We start from the raw sequence: 21927 nt of genomic DNA on the forward strand, positions 1-21927 counted from the left end.
CATAAACCTTCCATGTCTTCCGGCAGGCTGAAATCACTTGGAGAAGGCAGCAAGCAATGGTCAAGCAGCGCCCCCAATCTCGGCAAGTCTCCCAAGCACACACCTATCAGCGTAGGCTTCGCCAGTTTGACCGAAATGGGTAAGATTTAAATACCTCATCCTAACCCACCATTCCTGGCTCACTGTCTCACCCATCTGTGTCACTCTGTCTGCCCCTCCTGTAAGCTCTCTTCTTATTTCTCCCTCGCATATACCATAATCTCCTCCCCACTGCTAACAAGGCACCGAACCTTTGGGTGCGTCCGGCCGTCGTTTTTTGGGTATTATGACTACATGTTCTGCATTGGTTATAGAGCTTGTGTTCCAGGATCAGAAATGTGTATATATTTTGTATCCCATGTTCTGCAATGTTTTGTATTGTAAGACTTTTGCACTTTTTTACTTGTTTTATTGGCTCTGTTTCTGCTCTTGAACTTTGTAAGGTGCTGCAAACCCGTGTGAGACCATTTAGATAAAGGATGATAATATTTTTTGAGAACTTCTGGTGGGTCTAGTGGGGAGATCTATAGGGCAGATTCTTGCAACCCCAAGAGTGTCCATCAGTCCTGCAGGGTAAATCCGGGCTTAGTTATCAAAAACTAACATGACTTGACATCCCCTAATGGAAAATATTTGGTAAAAACTGAGCTTTTCCTGAGAACACTAGAGCACGTTGGAATCAAGTAATGGATATGGAGTTTCCAGGGTTCATAGCTGTGCAGGTAGAAGGAGGAAGTAGGGCATTGCTCTGGTAATATTACATTGTACATAACAGGATAGATAGAGCTCAGTAGAGAAGTATTTTTCAGAGGTAGAGCAGGAGGACATAGCCCTGGAGCTGGAGGGAGGATGACTGACCTGTAACAATACAAATACTTGTATGAAACAGGTTTGAAAATGCATTAACTAAAGCAGGGATGGTGAACCTTCGGCCCTCCTGCTGTTGTTGAACTACACATCCCAGCATGCCCTGCAACAGTTTTAGCATGGCCATATAGCAAAATTGTAGCAAGGCATGCTTTTTTGTGTAGTTCAACAACAGCTGGAGGGCCGAAGGCTCCCCCTCCCTGAACTAAAGGCTCCAACACATTTGGCTATTTGGACCACCAATCTGATTATTAAGCCTAATTCTGACTTCATGTTTAGCGCGTTGTCCCCCAAACTGAGTGTCATTTATAATAGTATCTCTAGAAAACCTCATCACTGTCCTTTCTATCATTGCAGAGGAATATGTGGATAATGAAGGCTCCGTTCCCCAGTCCCCATATTCCACACAGTCCTACCTCACACTTCCCCTCCAGTCCGATGCCAGGAGTTACACGGAGGATTCGAGCCTCTCTGCAGCATCGTCTTCGGACAGCCCCAAGCGCAGCTCTCTGTCTCGAAGGAAAAGTGAACTTGTACTACTGGGATGTGCCTCCCTTTTGGCAGCTGTAGCGCTGGGCAGTGACCTGGCGGAACTGGTGCCCCAGGAAGATAAGAGAAAGGGAATATTTCAGTGGGCAGCTAGGGGTCCAAGGCGTAGCGCCAGTTCTCCCAGCCGATCCATGTCTAAAGAGGAACCGGTCATCCCACCTAGTTCCGTTACCCTCATCTCCTTGTCTTCCATCTCAGACTGCAATTCCACAAGGTCTCTCATCCACTCAGATAGTGACGAAGCCAGGCTGGCCAATAATAATGTGCCCTGTGGGCAACAAGTTGTTGAGGAGCCCAGTAGGGAGCAGGGTGTCTCTGGTCGTAACCCACTTGTGGACTACAAAGTGGAAAGCTTCAAGCGGGACCCACGGCAATCACTGACTCCTACCCATGTCACAGCAACCAGGTCTGATGCCTCAGCAACTAGAGGCCACCGGAGGACTCCTTCTGATGGAGCAATAAGACAGGTGACACAGGGTCACCGGCGCTCCCCCTCAGATGGCAGCGCCCCACCACAGCTCTGTGACGCAGGTCAGTATTGTTTTCTAGAGTTCCTCTGTATTACTCTGCTATTTTCATTACAGCAATTATTGGTAGTTACCCAGATATCCAAGTCAGATCAGGCACAAAGCACGCATCCTGATGAGTATAGAACATATAAGTGTAAATACACATGTAGTATATGCAACAGCTAAATAGCTAAACTGTTTTCCTTACCTTTCATTTTCTTTTTATGGAGCTCTGTTCTGCAGCAGACGAGGGTTGTAGCTAGATGTTTACCAGGACGGCAATCACTAGTGGCACTGGTTAGGAGAGGCACAACCTGGCTCAGCCTGCCAACCCCAGGGGGAAAGGCATGACCAGGTCATTTAGCAATAATGTTCTAGACTTCTTTGTGCAGCACTTCCTGTTGCTTGGAGCTGACGGACTCCACAAGAAAAAGCCCCCCTTTTCATTTTGTTTCAGGTCATGCCCTCCTATCTACACTTTAACTCTTTGCCCTATCCTACTACACTTGTCCACCCACTCGCAAATGCTTTCTCCCCAACACCCTTACCCTCCTGCGACCATTACTGCACAGTCTCATAGTCTCATCCTCCTCAGTTTCACCAAATGACCACGAAGTCCATTGTCCCATCTCACCCTAATGTATATTGTCCCTCCTTCTACTTGTACAGTTTCTAAGGACAGGGTCATCAATAATATTAATATGCTCTGGGCAGCACGGATAGCCAAGTTATAAGCAAAAATAATTATGTGGATGATGGGGGGCATCAAGTTCTTTACTTTGCCAGGGGTCTAGGACCCCTAGGTACGGCCCTGCAGCAGACACACACTGTCCATTATATGTAGTCTTACAGGGTGTAGTTACACAGATAAATGCAGGCCCACCTTGTGGTCTTCTGGGTGCTATTTGCTGTAGGTGATTAGTTGGACAGGTTGTCCATTCTGAACAAGGTGTCATAGGGCAGGATGTACTCATCAGGTACATACCGGCATTAAGGACGGGGGTGCTGCGAGAAATCCGATTGGAACCCTCTCAGAAGCAATGCTGAAAGAAGCCCATAGGCTCCTATTGGGTAAACGCCATCTAAACATTGCAAGACCCATCTGCAAAACGGACATGCATGTATCAGTCCCATGTGAGCTTCCATTCACTTGGCAAAAAAGAGCATTGCAGTATTTACACAAACCCTTATGCATATCATGAGCAACCAACAGCAATATAATCATAGCACAGTGTGGGACAGATGGTACAATATGCACTCTGATGTGAACTACATAGCCAGGCATGCCGTCCCTATGTGTGTGGAGATCCTGTCGTAAGCTTTCTCCTAGAGGCCACGCTGAGAGAGAGGAGCATATATCACCATTAAGGGCCTGACATAAAGTAGCGGCTGCATTATTATGCTAATGCATCTAGTGCTTATTTGTGCATCCGAATGTGCAACGACTGAGATGCCTATGATTATTATTATTATTATTATTATTATTATCATCAGTTTCTTATATAGCACAGCAAATCCCGTTTCACCTTACAATTGAAAACTACAGTGATAAAATAAAACTGAGTAATGACAGACAGACATAGAGGTAGGAAGGCCCTGCTCACAAGCTTACAATCTATAGGGAAATAGGCATTGATACACAAAGATATGTGTTATCTACTGTGGTCCACCTGATTGCAAAGGTTCTTGGTGGGCTGCATGATATGGTCACACAGCATTATTGGCTTGGGGTCAGGAGGATGGGAAAGTGAAGAGTGAGAAAATATGTGAAGATATGTGTGAACTCTACAGTGGGGATGCAGTTGGATAGGAAAGTTTATGAAGGTTATGTGGGTGGTTTCAAAATTTGATAAGCTGCCTGAAGAAGTGAGTTTTCAGGGAACACTTTAAGGTTTGGAGACTAGAGGAGAGTCTTATTGTGCGTGGTAGGGCATTCCACAGAGTGGGTGCAGTTCAGCATCTATAGATAATGCATTACCATCTGGTGAATCTTTAGACGGATTGGATATGAAATGCCAGCTGTCGGGATGCCGGCGCTCTAAGAGACAGACAGCGGCATCCCAACAGTCGCAATCCCGACAAGAGCCGGAAAGTAGTCTATCCCTACCCTACCCTAACCCTCCCTTTTAGGTGCCTAACCCCCAGTAGCTCTTCCGCAGCTTAGGGCTGGGCTCCTTGTTCCTATATCAAGAGATCACAGTAAGGTTGGTTTCCCCTAGATTTGTGCCTGCAGGAAATTATCCTTACGCTCAGAATCAGCAGCACTTTCATAATATATGATGAGAGATGTAGTGGACCATTGATGATGAGGAAGCTAAATACATTTAGGAGGTGCATTTAGATGTCTGCAGCAAGATACAGTGCGCAACATGATAAGGGAGGAGTGGTTCCTAATCCTGCCTTATGTCTCACGTATTCCCGTGCCTCTTGGGTGTAAGCTAGTTTTGACAGTGCGACCTCTTATTGTTACACAATGCACTCTCTAACGTGATGTCCCAAGAAAACATGCCGACCGGCACATATGTTGGGGTTTATGAATGAAGCATAATAATCAAAAACAGGGAATGCCAAGGCGGATCCTCTACTTCTAGCAATATTTCTGTGAAAGGTGATGATTCTGCCACTGATACCACTGAATGATGTGGCAACAGATAATACAGGTGATGGACAACCAGGGCCGGTGCTAGGGTGTTCGGCGCCCCCCTGCAAACTATAAATTTGTGCCCTCCCATACTTTACAAAAGGACAGCGCGTGTCAAAAAAAGGTATGTCGTCTCACAAGGAAGGGGCGTGGCAACACAATAGTACCCCCTTTTAAAATCCCCATTTAAAATTACACCACACAATAGCACAATCTTATTTACATTACACCGCAAGTAGTAGTGCCGCTTATTCATAATGCCCCAAGTAGTAGCGCCGCTTGCACATAACGACCCCAATAATAGCACAGCTTACATATAACACCGCTTATACATAACGCCTCCAGTAGCAGCGCAGCTTACACAACGCCCCTGGGAGTAGCGCAGCTTACACATAACGCCCCCGGGAGAAGCGCAGCTTACACATAACGCCCCCAGTAGTAGCGCAGCTTACACATAACGCCCCCAGTAGTAGCGCAGCTTACACATAACGCCCCCCAGGAGCAGCAGAACTTACACATAATGCCCCCAGGAGTAGCGCAGCTTACACATAATGCCCCCAGGAGTAGCGCAGTTTACACATAATGCCCCCAGGAGTAGCGCAGTTTACACATAACGCCTCCAGGAGTAGCACAGTTTACACATAACGCCCCCATGAGTAGCGCAGATTATATATAACGCCCCCAGTAGTAGCACAGATTACACATAACGCCCCAGTAGTAGCGCAGCTTAAACATAATGCCACAGTAGTAGCGCAGCTTACACACAACGCCCCCAGTAGTAGTGCCGCTTACACACACCGCTCCAGTAGTAGCGCAGCTTACACATAACGCCCATAGAAGTACAGCTTATTCACATTCCCCCCACTGGCCCCCCCCCCCACACACACACATAAACACACACACACACACACACACACACACACACACACACATATACATACACAGAGCCGGTCCCAGGCATAGGCTAAGTAGGCAAATGCCTAGGGCATTTGGGATGCCTAGGGGCACAAGCAGCTTTTGCTGATTAAAATGACATGTGGCATGCCTATATTCAGTGAGTGACTGCGGCTATATCTGCATATGAAATGCTACGTTACAGTGTATTCAAATCACTGTAATGTAGCATTTCGTATGCAGATATAGCCACATTCGCATACAGAATATAGGCATGCCACCTACCATTTTAACCAGCAGAAGCTGCTTGTGCATCCTAGCCACATAGTAATGCAAATATGACACTGTGTGGCGTAACGTATAGAAAGGGCACTACTGTGTGGTCTAATGTGAATAAAGAGCAATATGGTGTGGTGTAATGTGAATAAGGAGCAATTCAGTGTGATGTAATGTGAATAAGTGGCACTACTGTGAGGAGTAACGTATATAAGGTAAAGTGGTACTACTATGTGATGTAACGTGAATTAGGGACACTATCGCATGATAAAATGTGAATAAAGATGCACTACTGTGCGGCGTCATTTGAATTGGGGGTACTATTGTGTGGCCATGCCCCTTCCCAGCAAGAATACGCCCCTTTTTGGGTTGTGCGTGAATGTGCGCACTGTTCCCATTTAAAATATAGGGGTAGGAACACCAAAATGAGGACTGCTATCGGTGAGGGGTGATGGTGCTGGGAAAGGGGTGCAGGGGGGCACCAGTCAGAATCTTGCCTAGGGCATCACACACACACACACACACACACATATACACACTTTCTCACTCACTCTCCCGCCACTTATTACAGTCTTGCAGGCTGGAACTGGAGCAGCATGTCCTCCACCGAGGCAGTCTGCTGGTCAGTATAGCTCCATCACCTTAGTCCGTGTAGCCCCACCCCCTCAGTCTGTGTAGCTCCACACACTTTTAAATCCCCAACAATGACGCTGTCACCTGGGGGAGGAGGAGGCTTCTTCATGCTGCTGGCACTGCTGCCTGTCAGTATGACAAAGGGATGGCCATCAGTGTGTTCGCCATCGATGGTTGACATTGATGGCGAAACTGAGAGTGGCCATCGATAGTCACTAACTATGCCATGGGAGACCATTGATGGCCATCCCTGTTATTTCTGTGAAAGACCCACGGGCCAATCACAGCCTGGGGGTGGGGCTTCGCAGGTGTCAGGGGTGGAGCTATGCTCCGTGTCTCGGCATCTATGGAGGGAAACCATCTGGTTCTCCCCCATCGATGGTGAAAGTATGCAATATCGATCATAGACCATCAATGGTTTTGAATCATCGATGGTTGATGGCCATCCCTCGTGTGACAGGCACAGCAGCCGGCAGCAGCAGGGGGGACAGGGCAGCACAGCACAGGGATGCAGAGCAGGGAGAGCGCCTCTCCAGCCATGCGCCTACCTGCTTTGCATCCCTTTGCTGAGCGGGCAGCGCCGGGCCTGTGGACAGCGGAATTGCACTGAAGCATAACGCTGAGTTATACAGATACCATTACGTCCTATGCCAGGGCCACTCAGTGCTTTGCTGGTAACTTCTTAGGGCAGGCATGTCCAAACTGTGGCCCTCCAGCTGTTGAAAAACTACACTGACAGCAAAACTGTGTCAGGGCATGCTGGGATATGTAGTTTCACAACAGCTGGAGGGCCGCAGTTTGGACATGACTGTCTTAGGGCACTTGTTAACCAGGTCTACAGCTCATCTTGCTGTAAGGAGGTGCTGGTGGCTCAGGCATTGCTAGGTGGACACCACATCTAAGTTAGGGTAAATGTACTAAGGTGGGAGTTTTTTTAGAACTGGTGATCTTGCCCATAGCAACCAATCATATTTTATCTATTATCTTATAGAGCAGCTAGATAAATGTTGTAGAATGTGATTGGTTACTATGGGCAACATCACCAGTTCTAAAAACTCCCACCTTAGTACATTTACCCTTTAGTCTCTGGTTACTGGGTTTTCTTTTGTATTATTATCAAAAGCTTAACGATTAACAGACAGAAAACATACCTCCCAACTTTGAAGGGGGTGGAAGGGGGACCCCTGCGTGGCCCGAAAAGGGTGTGTGGCTTGCTGTAGAAGGGGTGTGGCATCTGCCAAGTGGGCGTGGCTGAGAGCCACGGACCCGTTTTCGGCATTTTGGGAGCGTGTCCAGCGCTCCCCTGCTCTCCTCCCAGCATTGAATAGATGTCGTACGCGTGCGCACGCCATCTATTCAGTGATCACCGCAGACTCAGAGCAAAGCAGCGGGTGATCAAAGCCTCCCCCAACTGCCCCCCCGCCCGCGGGACACTGCAACCTGCGGGAGAGACAGCGTGACAGTGTCCGAATAGTGGGATTGTCCCGCTGAAATCGGGACAGTTGGGAGGTATGAGAAAGGGTTGCTTATAGTTCAATCCAGCTGCATCTTGTACACACTAGTGTCGCAAATCAGGATCCATTTATAGGTCTTTTGTGGCTGATGCACTCTGTGATCTAAAATATATAGGGGCGTGGCTTCACGGGAAGAGGAGTGGCCACAGAATAGTTCCAATTAACATTACACTGCACAGTACTGTCCATCAGTCACATGACACCACACATATTGCGCCAGGTAGAGCCCCTTTTATACACATTACTCCAGGTAGAGCATACACATTGCGCCAGGCACAGCACCTTATACATATTACGTCAGGTAGAGTTGCTTATACACGTTGTGCCAGGCAAAGCCTCTTATACAAGTTGCACCAGATAGAGCCCCTTATACACATTGTGCCAGGTAGAGCAGTGTGGGGTGTGGGAGGCGGGAGGCAGAAGCAGGCGGGGGGGGGGGGGGGGGGTGCCGCCCAGCGCAGTGTGGGATGCAGGTAGCGGGCGGTGGCAGGGTAACTGCAGCAGTGCCCTTGGCACCCGCCCTGCTAGCCCGCACCTAAAACCTCCACTGACTGTCAGGGTATCTATCTAGCCCATTGCTTAGCCATTACAGTCTGGTTACATCCCATCCCAGTAATTGTTTAGAGTTTCTGATCTTAGTCCTCAGTTCTAATAGAGAGCATTTCTGTTTGTACTAGCAACCTTTCCCAAGACCTTCTCAACAATTGATATTTCACAATATTCTGATCAAAGTCTCAGTACATAAAGTCTATACTATTGTACATATATTGTACAGACTCGTGTGCTAATAAATAGGTCAACCCAGAAAGTCATACCACATCTAGCTGTGATTTTCATGTCCACGTCATTGTGATTATTCTAGGTTACAAACAGGAAGATGCCTTCAAGATGATACGTCAAAAAGAATTTGAGACACAATATTTCCCTTATGCCTTATTGGTATCAATTCATTGCAGTACAGATGGTGTAATGGCTAGCATTACTGCCTCACAGCACCGAGGTCATGGGTTCCATTCCCACCATTGCACTAACTTTGTGGAGTTTGTATATTCTCCCCGTACTTGCATGGGTTTCCTCCCACAACCCCCCCCCCCCCCCCCCCAAATAATAATATACTGGTAGGTTAATAGGTTAATTGGCTCCCAACAAAATTAACCCTAGTGTGAATGTGTGTGTACATGTGGTAGGGAATATAGATTGTAAACTCCACTGGGGCAGGGACTGATGTGAATGGCCAAATATTCTCTATAAAGCGTTGCGGAATATGCGTGCGCTATATAAATTAATAATAATTGCAATACCTGTTTATTTGGCTTGGGCCCATATGCAAGTTACAGTAACCCAACCGAGATTACTGCTTGTAGTCCTGAAATAGCTATCAGTGGTGTGAATATTTCCAGGGCAGAATCGGAGAGAGCAGTCCACTTGTTTTCTGACAAAATCAAGTGGTTTAAAATGTCTCAACACAAAGAACTTGTCTGCAAGATATAGTGCACTTGTCAATTGTCAAAGTCGAATAGCCTTCGTAAAGCAGAACATCCATAGAATTCTACTGGCCGGGTAGAGTTTCTTTTATTTTGGATGCAACAGATAAGTCCAGGTCTGGACATCAGATTAGATTTGTATCTATACAGCAGTTATGGTTGTCTAAGACAGTGAAAATAAACCTTCTTATACACTATAATTTAATTTAAATGTGGCATTTCCTGTTACTGCCCCAGATTCCTGAACACAGTAGAATGCATCTATCCATCCAGGACAGTGGTGATTGGTTGAAGGTATTTTCAAGGGCATTGAGCACTTATGGGGGAGTGCTTTCTTTTTCTGATTTTCTCTGAAGAAGTAAAGGACAGTCTTGGAAAACCAGACAGATATTGATGTCATCAGACCTTGGTAAACAGGACAGCAAGGTTCTCACATATACAGTATGTCATGTGTCTATTTGACCTTCAATCAAGCTTTCTGTTTTGGAGAACCTTATTTGCGAAGCTCATGCCCTGACTTGTAGACTATTCCAGACAGTGTGAAGATTCAGAGGGCTAGAGTGCCGATCAAGGGTTCCACTCCTCACCACTAATCCTCTAATGGTCTTATTCAGTTTTATCACCTAGATACCTACCTCAGGTTCCATCACTCGCATTCACAACATTTGAAGTTCACTCTATCAGGATTTTCACCCTCTTCTCTCTGCGTGTTGCAGCTATCTATCGCCCTCCTGGGCAACCCAAACAACAATTTCTAGAAGGTTTTTCTGCCTGTCTCCCACACTTCTTATCCTCTGATATCTCCACCATCATTATGGGCGATCTCAATATAGCTCTTGACAGTCCACAATCTGTTCATGCCTCCAAACTCCTCTCTCTAACCTCTCTTGTCCTCACCCAATGGTCTGACTCCTCACCAGGAGGGCCACTGCCTTGATCTTGTGTTCACCAGGCTCTGCTCAGTTTCTGAATTCATTAACACTCCTTTCCCTCTCTCTGATCACAACCTGATCATCTTCTCAGTCTCTTCTATTACTCTAAATTCTATGACACTAAAACCAAGCAAGCCTCCTCTAACCCGCAGAAATACTAATAAAATTAATTTTCAACAATTTTCCAATCTCTCTATTTACTGCACCAGACCCTAGAGCAGGGGTGGGCAATTATTTCAGCTGGGGGGCCGCTTAACACTTCCAGCGAATATTCGAGGGCCACACACAAAATACTCAAAAAGAGATCCCTTTTTACACATTACGGCAGACAGCGTGCCCTTTTTACACATTACGGCAGACAGCGTCCCCCTTTTTTACACATTACGGCAGACAGCGTCCCCCTTTTTACACATTACGGCAGACAGCGCCCCCTTTTTACACACTACGGCAGACAGCGCCCCCGTTATTACACATTACGGCAGACAGCGCCCCCGTTTTTACACATTACGGCAGACAGCGTCCCCTTTTTACACATTACGGCAGACAGCGCCCCCTTTTTACACATTACGGCAGACAGTCCCTACCCCCTGTCCCCCCCCCCCCCTCCCCTAAACCTATATTGCAGTTTTTAACTCCCTTCCCTCCCCACCCCTAAACCTACATGGCAGCTTAAGCAGTGATCCAGGGGCTGGCTGGACAGGGGGTTTACCTGTTTGTCACAGTGGCAGACGATCCCCGCTGTCCGATGATCTGCGCTGCTGCCGGCCGGAGTCACTGCTGATGTGGCCTCTCCTGCTCCCGCTCGCTGCCCGCCGCTTCCTCTCCTCACTGGCGCTCCTGCTCACTGCAGTGCCCGCCCCCCGTGCCTCCCAGCGCATGATAACAGAGGAAATCCCGGTCAGCTGACCCTGTGACGTGACCGGGATTTCCTCAGCGGCGCCGCGTCTGAGAGCAGTGCAATGACAAGCGGCATGTCGGGCCGCTTGTCATTGCACTCTGGTGGGGCACAGCGGGCCAGGCAGGATCGGCCCACGGGCCGCCTGTTGCCCACCCCTACCCTAGAGAGTGCCCTTGATGAAGTGGCTCCAGCTACCCATCACACTCCACGTAGGCTTAGATGCCAACCGTGGCACTTTAAATCAACAAGACATCTACAAAAACGGTCACGTAAAGTAGAAAGTCAGTGGCGTAAATCTCAGAATCCAAGTAACTTTCTCACATATAAGACCACCTACCACTCCTATCGTCAGGCCCTGGACATTGCCAAACAAACATATTTCCAATCTCTCATATCTTTTCATGCCACCAACCCCCAGCGACTTTTTAATACATTTAAATCAATTCTTTACCCTCCCTCACCTCCCCCACTAGCTACTATCCGTGCACAAGAACTTGCTTCCTACTTCAAGGATAAGATTGATAAAATCGGAGATGAAATGGTATGCTCTAACTCAGCCAGTGACCTGCTCAATTCCCTACCTGAACCCTGTGGCACTTTCTCTTCATTTGATCCCACAAGTGAGGATGAAGTATCAACACTCTTTTCATCCTCCTACTCCACTCCTCTTGATCCTGTACCCTCACAAGTCAGTGAAACTTTGTCTCCTGTGCTTATCCCAACTTTAACTAAAATCTGTAATCTCTCTCTCTCTCTACTGGCATCTTTCCTTCTCTGTTTAGGCATGTAGTGATTACTCACATTCTAAAAAAACACAACTCTGACCCAAACACACTCTCTAACTACCATCCCATTTCTCAGCTACCATGTCCCTCCAAGCTACTTGAGAGACTTGCCTACACTTTCTTAACTCCCACAACTTATTGGACCCACTTTAGTCAGGCTTTTGTGCCCAATACTCCACAGAGACGGCACTGACCAAATTAGTGAATGTTCTAGTCACTGCTAGATCAAAAGGCCATTACACACTTCTTTTTTTTTTTTTCAATATATGTTTTATTGAGGTTATGAAAATACAACATTACATTGAGTATCAGAGGTATACATGTCATCCAGCCTGGTATAGAAATAGACAGTACAATGGCCATCGTCTAAGTATACGGTATCAGGGGCTAGATTAGAACCTCACTTTTTCCATTTTCTAGTGTATAGAGATAGAGTTATAGACGACATAGTTGCCAGAGTTGTAAGAGAAAAGAAGTCATTCTATAAAAATACTGTTCGTCTATCACAAGTAGAGATTGGAATATAAGCAATAGAAACAAAACAACATACTACTACGCTCTCCCCAGTGGAGAACGAATTCCTAAAATCTACCGAACCCAACAAAAAATATAGCAAATACATAAAGATAAGAAAAATAAAAATAATCGTACCTGCTGGAGCATAGGGACCGCCGACCCATCCATGGAGACATCATCAGAGCAAGAAGAGGCATGTAGGCAGCGGAGATGGAGAGAGGAAGTATGTAAGGGGAGAGGCGGAAGAGACAGAGAGAAGAGGTAGCCGTAGTTTGGGGTGTAGTAGTCAAGGAAGGGAAGTAGATAAGGGAGATGGTGGAGAAGGATCGTGTAGTCACAAGATAGAGATGGGAGGATCATCAGCCAGGAGTTGACGGCCGTACCACATGGTATGTTGAAAGCTCTGCTTGATGGCCAGTTTAGTCGAGGTGGGCAATTGGTTGATAAAACGACCCCAACATCGAAATAAGGCAGGGGTCAGAGTCTCCTTATTTAGGGTCGTTTCCAGCCAGTCCATTGTGAACAGGAAGAGTAGTCTAGAGGTAGCTAGTGACAGCGTAGGAGGGGTGTCCAGAATCCACTGTTGAAGTATGGCCTTCCTGCCTACTGCAGAAAGAATCGCAATCAGTTTTGTGTCTTGAGAGGGAAGGTCAGGCTGGTCACGAGTGTGGCCGAAGAGAGCCCAAGAGGCAGTACATTGGAAGGACAGGCCCAGCTCAGAGGTGCTATAAGATTGCAGCTCCTTCCAAAACCCCTGAATAAGGGGACAGTGCCAGAAGCAGTGCATAAGGTCGGCCACTGGCGCAGAACATTTTAAGCATTTTGCTGAGTCGGACAAGCCCATCAAGAGACTCCTCTTTGGAGAGATATAGGCTCTGTGTAGAATTTTGTATGACATTTCTTGATATAAGCTAGCCGGTATGAGTTTAAGGGAAGTTGTAAAGCATTACACACTTCTTATTCTTCTAGATCTCTCTGCTGCTTTTGACACTGTTGACCACTCTCTTCTCATACAAACACTACAATCCATAGGTCTTCAGGACACAGCCCTTACTTGGTTCTCAATCTACCTATCTAATTGCTCTTTCAGTGTTCACTTCTCTGATTCTACCTCTTCTTCTCTACTTCTATCAGTTGGAGTACCACAAGGCTCAGTCTTGGGTCCTCTACTGTTCTCAATCTATACCTCATCTCTTGGTAAACTAATCAGTTCCTTCGGATTTCAGTATCATTTGTACACTGATGATACTCAAATCTACCTATCCTCCCCAGATTTATCACCATCTGTATTGGCTCGTGTCACTGAATGCCTGTCTGCCATTTCATTTAGGATGTCATCTCGCCACCTCAAACTCAAAATTTCCAAAACAGAATTCATTATTTTCCCACCAGCCAAGAGTAGTTACCAACCTGATATCTCCATAACTGTTGACAATGCGACTATCCACCCTACCCCACAAGCTCGCTGCCTAGGTGTCACCCTTGACTCTGAACTGTCCTTTGTTCCACACATTCAATCTGTCTCTAAATCATGTTACATGCACCTAAAAACATATCCAAAATACGCCCTTATCTTAAACAAGACACTGCTAAAACTCTAAACCATGCACTCATCATCTCCCGCATTGATTATTGTAATAGTCTCCTTACTGGTCATCCCAAACATAGGCTCTCACCACTACAATCAATTTTAAATGCAGCTGCGAGGCTAATCTTCCTCGCTAAATGTTCTTCGTCTGCTGATCCGCTCTGTTAGTCCCTCCATTGGTTACCGGTATTCTACCGTGTTAAATATAAAATACTTTTACTTGCATACAAGGCTATTAACCAAAGTACACCATCATACATCTCCTCGCTCATCTCAAAATATCTCCCTACCAGACCTCTCCGCTCTGCACAAGATCTGCGTCTCTCATCCACATGTATTACTTGTTCCCACTCAAAATTACAGGACTTTATCCAGGCTTCACCCACTCTTTGGAATGCCCTCCCACGCACAATAAGACTCGCCTCTAGTCTCCAAACCTTTAAACGTTTCCTGAAAACTCACCTCTTCAGACAAGCCTACCAAATTCCAGACCCACCCACATGACCTCACATATTTTGTCTTCCAACATTGCTAGGTGATCATATCATACTACCCATTAAGAACCTAGCAATCTGGTGGACCATTATGCAATAGGTAGCACCTATCCTTGTGTATCAATGCCTATTTCCCTATAGATTGTAAGCTTGCGAGCAGGTCCTTCCTACCTCTATGTCTGTCTGTCTTTACCCAGTTTTGTTCTATAATTGTTGTTCTAATTGTAAAGCGCAACGGAATATGCTGCGCTATATAAGAAACTGCTAATAAATAAATAATAGATACCAGGGTCGGGCGGTGAGCTCAGAAGGCACTGGCTAGCACCAGAGCCAGATTTACACGCAATATATGAGCCAAAGGGTACATCTGGTCATTATACACAGTGGCAGCATAGGCGTGCGCAGCACATTTTATTAGGGGGTGCACTGTTGAAGTGGTGTGTCTAGCACCGCCTTTTGGGCGTGTCTAGCACCATCTATTGACGGCCAACGCAATATAAAATATCCACCTTTGTACCAGTCCTAATAATGCAGATGCATTTTTAGATGTTGGGGTGTGCACAGCGGCGTTTCTAGAGAAGAGGGGACCTGTGTGCAGACTCTGTGTGTGGAACCCCCTCCTCTCCTGTAGCCGTCACTGCCACTGCTTTCGCTCGCACAGTGCCAGAGTCTGCAGCGCATGCGCAGGACTCCGAACAATGGCCGCCACGCCATTTTTACGGAGTCCTGCGCATGCACTGTAAACTCTGGCACTGTGCCAGAGTCTCAGCGCTGAGAGCGCCAGCAGCGGCGGTGACGGCTACAGGAGAGGAGGGGGCCCACACACAGTCGCCGATGGATGCCGGAAAGGTGAGTATAGCAGAAATGGGTGCAGTGTGGGCCCCCTCTGGTCCCAGAAGCCCATATGCACCACACACACTGCACCCATTATAGATACGCCAGTGGGTGTGCACCAAACAAACACCCCTGATGGCACTCACTGTAATTACACTGCTCCTCCTCAGCCTGGTCTGGCTCCCCTCTCTTTCACCTGCAAGCTGCAGTAACTCACTGACACTGACAGTCGCAGACTAGTACTGCTGCTGCTGGAAAAACGAGTGACGTGTCAATGCTGCTGTCGACCGCCTACCAGTATTGAATGCTGGCTGCATGCTGCTCATCATCAGTGGCTAGCGTTGGCATAGCATAGAAGGAGAGAGGTGGGCATGTGACGGGTGGGCGTGCGAGCAGCATGACGTCATCACGTCACATCACGCTGTTTTTGTACATGAAGGTGGAGCCGGGAGTTTGAAAGCCGGTGGCAGTGGCACCCTTGATTAACCCAGGCGTCCGGTCAGGAATGCAGTCCTGAGAGGGTGCAGCGCTGAGGGGACAGTAATCAGCCTGCTTGGCGATCGCTGCATAAGGCACGTGAGATCGGGGTGCCGGACATTAGGGGGTGCCTGTGCACACCGGGCCACCCCCCGTGCGCACGCCTATGAGTGGCAGCAATATAAACACTTGGAAATTTGGTGAGTTTTGATCAGAGATGAGCAGAAAAGTTATGCACTGCCTCACCTGCCATAGACTTTTAAGTTTTTACTCCAGAGTTTTGGCTCTAAAAATGATTAGAATAATGCAAAGGAGATATTTCTAACATAGTCTTTGTATTTTTTATATACTTTGCACAGTCAAAACTCTGGCACAAACGTTAGTATGACAGGAAAGGCTCTGCCTCACCTGTCTCACCCCACTGCACGTCACTGCTAGATACTATAGAATGGGGTGGACTTTCCACAGATAGTGCTGGGCCATGCTCCTTAGAGGGAATATTGGCCCTCAAACACTGTTACTACTATCCGTGGTTACACATATTGGCCACTGTGGTGGCAGTCACATTTGTCTTAGTTAGTTGCTTTCACATCATACTTGCTCTGCATGCAGAGCCGGATTAAGGGGGGGTCACAGGGGGTCAGTACCCCAGGCCCTCTAATCTTAGGGGGCCCCCGGCTAGAGCTGTTCTGCCTCTGACACAACCGCCCCCTGCTGTCTTGCACACTGAAGTCACGCTGCATCGCTGAGTGGCAGCACGAAGGATTACGCAGCTACTGTACAGTGTACAGCAGTAGCAGCCAGTAGCAGACCACACCTCCTCCCAGCGTCTCTCTGAACTTGAAGAGAGACTGACCAAGCGGATTGAAGCAGAGACTGAACAGACCTCTGACTGCAGCTGATTAAAAGTGGCAGAGGTCAAAGTAAAGAAATCTGGACTTTGAAAAGGCGAGTGCCAATCCCACACAGTGATATCAGTAGCATGTGTTTCAGAGTGCACTGTGCAGCAGGGGGCTGGGGGGAATATATCATGAAGGCTATGTCATCTTCTGTGTGAATGTATGCCATGAAGTGTGTATGTCAGTTACTGTGTTTGTGTCAGTGTGTGTATTTGTGTCAGTAAGTGTGTTTGTGTTAGTGTGTGCATGTCAGTAGGTTTGTGTGTCAGTAAGAGGTATCAATCAATAAGTGGTGTCTATGTCAGTCAGTCAGTCAGTCAGTCAGTCAGTCGTATCTGTGAATAAGTGTGTTGTGTGTGTCAGTAAAGGGTATCTGTGTTAGTAAGTTTTCTCTGTCAGTAAGGTGTGTCTGTAAATATGTATGATAATGTGCCAGTAAATAGTGTCACTAAGGGATATCTGTCAGTAAGTGGAATCTGTGTCAATAAGTGTGTATGTCAGTAAGTGTGTTTGTGACAGTGTGAGTATTTGTGTCAGTAAGTGTGTTTGTGTTAGTGTGTGCATGTCAGTAGGTTTGTGTGTCAGTAAGAGGTATCAGTCAATAAGTGGTGTCTATGTCAGACTGTCAGAGTCAGTCAGTCAGTCGTATCTGTGAATAAGTGTGTTGTGTGTGTCAGTAAGGGGTATCTGTGTTAGTAAGTTTTCTCTGTCAGTAAGGTGTGTCTGTAAATATGTATGATAATGTGCCAGTAAATAGTGTCCGTAAGGGATATCTGTCAGTAAGTGGAATCTGTGTCAGTAAGTGTGTATTTCAGTAAGTGTTTGTGTCAGTAAGGGGTGTCAGTAAATGTTTGTATCAGTAACTTGTATCTGTATCACTAAGGGGTGGCTCTCAGTATGCATATGCCAATAAGTGGTGTGTAAGTAAGGTGTGTTTGTCTGTGTCAGTAAGGGTGTCTGTCAGTAAGTGTGTTTGTGTCAGTAAGCGGTGTCTGTGTCATTAAGTGTGTGTGTGTCAGTGTTTGTATCAGTAAGATGTGTCTGTTACATGTCAGTAAGTGGCATCTGTCAGTAAGGCTGTGTGTGTGTGTGTGTGTGTGTGTGTGTGTGTGTGTGTGTGTGTGTGTGTGTGTGTGTGTGTGTGTGTGTGAAATTGCATGCAGTTGAGGGAGGGGGGACCTACACTGATGGTCTAAATCTGGCTCTGGATGTGGGTACAGCAAATTGCTGTAGCGGGAGGAGCAGGCACACACACAATGGACATAACCAGGAGGGTTAGTTTTGATAAGAGGGCCCCCCTATCTAAAGTACCCCAGGCCCCCTGAAGGCTTTATCCGGCCCTGTCTGCCTGGCATACTCTGGGACAGGTAAAGGGGCATCTCTACAATGCAGTATATGGCAGTATCTGCAATGCCAAAGTGGTGCAGTATAGAGTATTTAATATGAATGTAAGTCAGTGGTTCCCAAACTTTTTTGAATCACGGCGCCCTAGAGTATCAGAATTTATTTCACGACACCCCTAGGCCAAAAGTTTCTTACTGAAAATTTTAGAGAGAAATATTACATTTCGTAAATTGTGTTTATATGTCATCCTTAGGTTCAGCTATGTGGTAAGGGCCAAGATTTGCTTCTTTTTGTCCACATATTTTATGACTGGCAGCCACCAGCACTAGTTTTGCCTATTACATTGACCATAAATAATTTGAATTTGGACCTAGACCAGTAACCCAGGGCACACCTGCTAGTGACCCGAGGCACCCCAGGGAGCCACGGCACACAGTTGAGAACCACTGATGTAAGCACTCTAGAGTAATGTGCAAGTGATCCTTTACATAATCTACCTCATTTTAGTCAAATCATTGTTAATTTGAAGGTTCAGTTCAATTTAAATGCCAGATTGTTGGTGTTTTTTTTTTTTTAATAAAAATAAACATTTAGGGACAGATGTACTAAGCCTTGGAGAGAGAGAGAGAGAAAGAGAGAGAGAGAAAGTACCAACCAATCATCTCCTAGGAGCTGATTGGTTGGTAGTTTATCTCCATACACTTTATTTCTCTCCAAGGCTTAGTACATATGCCCCATGGACATTGAGGGAGAGTGTGTGTTATAGCTTTGGGTGTCATCTGTGTACAATGATTGGTTGGCCAAGGGGCATCTCTTTGTAACGTTTGGGTTTGAGTGGGAGGTCCCCTGTACAATACATGGGTGATAACTTTGGTTGCATTGTGACAATACATCTGCCTATCGCAAGCCTAGACACCAATGTAACAGTGCCACCTAGTGAACATATCATAACATAATTATTTATTTCTATATCTATTGCATAAGTCAGAGTTTCTCAAACTCGGTCCTAAAGGCACCCCAACAGTCCAGGTTTTAGGTATATCCATGCTTGGCTACAGGTGACTTAATTGGTACCTCAGTCAGTTTGATTTAACCATCTTTGCTGAGCCATGGATATCCCTAAAACCTGGTCCGTTGTGGTGCCTTGAGGACCGTTTTTGAGAAATTATTTTTACTTGGCTTCATTCATAACACCTATTTTACATGCTATTTGACTGTGTGTTCCACACTGGCCATATCTGCTGGGACCACACACTCTGCTCTTGTTGACATCTATAATTTCTTGTAGAATCTTTGACCTAACCTACCATGTCCTGCCAGCTTGGATATAGTTGGACAACAGCTTGGAGCGCTGGAGATTTTTGAACATGATCTATGAGCTGAATCCATCGTTGATATATCCTGTTTCCTAATGATAAATATTTGTTTTGATCCCACAGGTTCTAAAGAGCACACTCCATTCCCTCGCCTTCCAGACCCCCACTTCGTGTTCCCCCCACCAGCCCGGCGTAAACTCCAGGACAAGGATTTGGCAGTAGAGAGGCCGACCACCCTGGAATTTGCTCCCCGCCCTCGTCCATCCTCCAGCCGGCCCCGACTGGACCCATGGAAATTTGTGTCCCTGTCTCAGACTCACAGTTCATCTCCGCCTAGCAGTGGGGCAGATGCCAGCTCCAGCGGATCCACAGAGGGTATTCAGATGGGGGGAGTTGAGGAGACTCTGCTTGACATGGAGGTGGAGGGGCAGAGACTGGACAACACTGTCCCCTTGTGTGGGGAAGGGGTACGGCTGAAGACTGACCCTTATTTTAATTTGGGTACGGACGTGTCTTAATGTGAGAGGCTGCGGGATTAGAGTATTATCCAGCCGCTGCCTCATAAAGGAAATGAGCGGCCCTTATGAATGTATTTTGTGGTTGTAACCCAACGGGTATAAGAAAAAAACAAACAGAAAAAAAAGACTTCTGTAAGTGATTAAAAAAAGGGGACACCCCACTTTATTCCTATTGTTAGGATCAGCGTAAGCAGAGCGAGCAGATTCCGGTGTATGAATGCTTTACTGCAGGCCTCCGGCCCTGACTTATTGCAGTGTTCTCCAAGGTCACACTCTCAGTCCCTTTGTAGATCAGGATTTAATGATCTGTTATTGATTTCTGTGAAAATGACTGAGCCTTTGCCTAACCCACCTGTGTTTACAGATATCCTTTACCACCTGTCCTGTTCTGGCAGGCAGTATTGGCAAAAACCCTGCTGAAACCCTGCTGGAACCCTGGAGATTGCTGGCTTAGTTTCATTGTAGCATGGCAATAGGCAGGGTGTAGTGACTCCCAGCAGCTCACGTGCTCCATCCATCGTTGTCTTAATGGTGACCGAAGTATTAATAAAGAATGTTACCACTCTCCTCCACAGTGTATATGCTTGTGTCACATAGATGTAAAAGACATATCTAACCATGTGTTCACTATTCAGTGTGTTACACATGGCATCACCAAAGAACTGCTCTACAGAACAACCATTGTCACGGTATCCGGACTATAGATCTACACTAAAAAGTCACCAGGTCTACCACTAATGGTAGACATGCATTAGGTCAACATGTAAAAGGTAGACAGTTCAACAGGTTGACAGGGTCAAAAGGTCGACATTACAACGGTTGACACACATATGGTAGACACAAGTTTTTATATATATATTTTTTCCATCCACGTGGACTACGATTGTAACCTGTGGTAACCTGCGAGGCACCTTGCCCGAAACATGGCGAGCGAAGCAAGCGATGCGAGAAAATGCAGTACACTAATGGGGCTTGTTTGTGGCAGAAAAGTGACAAAACACCCCAAAAAACAATAAAAAATTTGTATACCTTTTTGTGTGTCGACCTTTTGACCCTGTCGGCCATTCCTACTGTCTACCTATTCTATGTTGACCTTTTGATCCTGTTGACCGTTTGACCTTGTCGACCTAATGCTTGTCTACCATTAGTGATTGACCTATTGATTATAGACCTTTTCAGTGTAGATCTAATAATCCACACCCCATTGTCACACTGCTTCAGCCGCAATACAGTGTGTGACGTTTGTTTTTTCTACTTCAAAGAAGACGCAACACTTCTGCCCACAACTGCAGGCCAGCAAAAACAGATTTTAGGATAGCTCAGATTAACAATGTGTACAAGATTGAAATGCAGCCTCTTCAATTAAATGAAGATATAAAAAGAAAAGTTGTGTTAATAGAATTTAAGATCTAGATATGATTTGTCCCCACCGCACGGTTAGCAACAAAAACATTGTACCCGCATTCATTAATAGTTTGCCATTTATTTACTGAAAGCTTATAAACTGATGGGGCTATTATTTCAACGGTTATGAACACATAAGTGGCAACAATGCCTGTGGAAATTTCCGTACTCTGTGGTGTATATTATCTCAGGACCCATGAATTTTTGAATATTTTGGGTTTGCAATAAGTTTCCGGATGCACAAAAAGTATTATATTTACAAACAAAGTGAACATTAATTTTTTTTCTAAGTATTTGCCAGAGGAAAGTTGCATGAGCTCAAACCACTTGGTGAAGCAGTTGGACCAGTTTTAAGCAGGTATGTCTTCTACATGCTGGATGAAGGTCTCCACTGTAGCTTACGGTGACTTAAAACGAATCCCATGCATCTTGCGCTTGATTTGTGGGAACACGAAGAAGTAGCAGGAGGCAGGTCTGGACTGTACAGCGGATGCCCATGCGTTCATGGGCCAGAAA

General features: G+C 46.2%; 1 protein-coding gene across 2 annotated transcripts in view; it reads left to right on the forward strand.

The window, feature by feature from the left end:
- The window catches only part of MAP3K10 (mitogen-activated protein kinase kinase kinase 10), a 186206-nt gene extending 165632 nt beyond the window's left edge, over nt 1-20574 (forward strand). For both annotated transcript variants that reach the window (XM_063937667.1, XM_063937666.1), the window contains exons 10-12: nt 27-139; nt 1264-1986; nt 19613-20574. In XM_063937667.1, the coding sequence (XP_063793737.1) occupies nt 27-139; nt 1264-1986; nt 19613-20007 (1231 nt within the window). In that variant the 3' untranslated portion in view covers nt 20008-20574. The remainder of the gene's footprint in view (nt 1-26; nt 140-1263; nt 1987-19612) is intronic.
- Nucleotides 20575-21927: the final 1353 nt, after the last annotated feature.

This window comes from Pseudophryne corroboree, chromosome 8, assembly GCF_028390025.1.
Source record: "Pseudophryne corroboree isolate aPseCor3 chromosome 8, aPseCor3.hap2, whole genome shotgun sequence".
NCBI classification, from domain to species: domain Eukaryota; kingdom Metazoa; phylum Chordata; class Amphibia; order Anura; family Myobatrachidae; genus Pseudophryne; species Pseudophryne corroboree.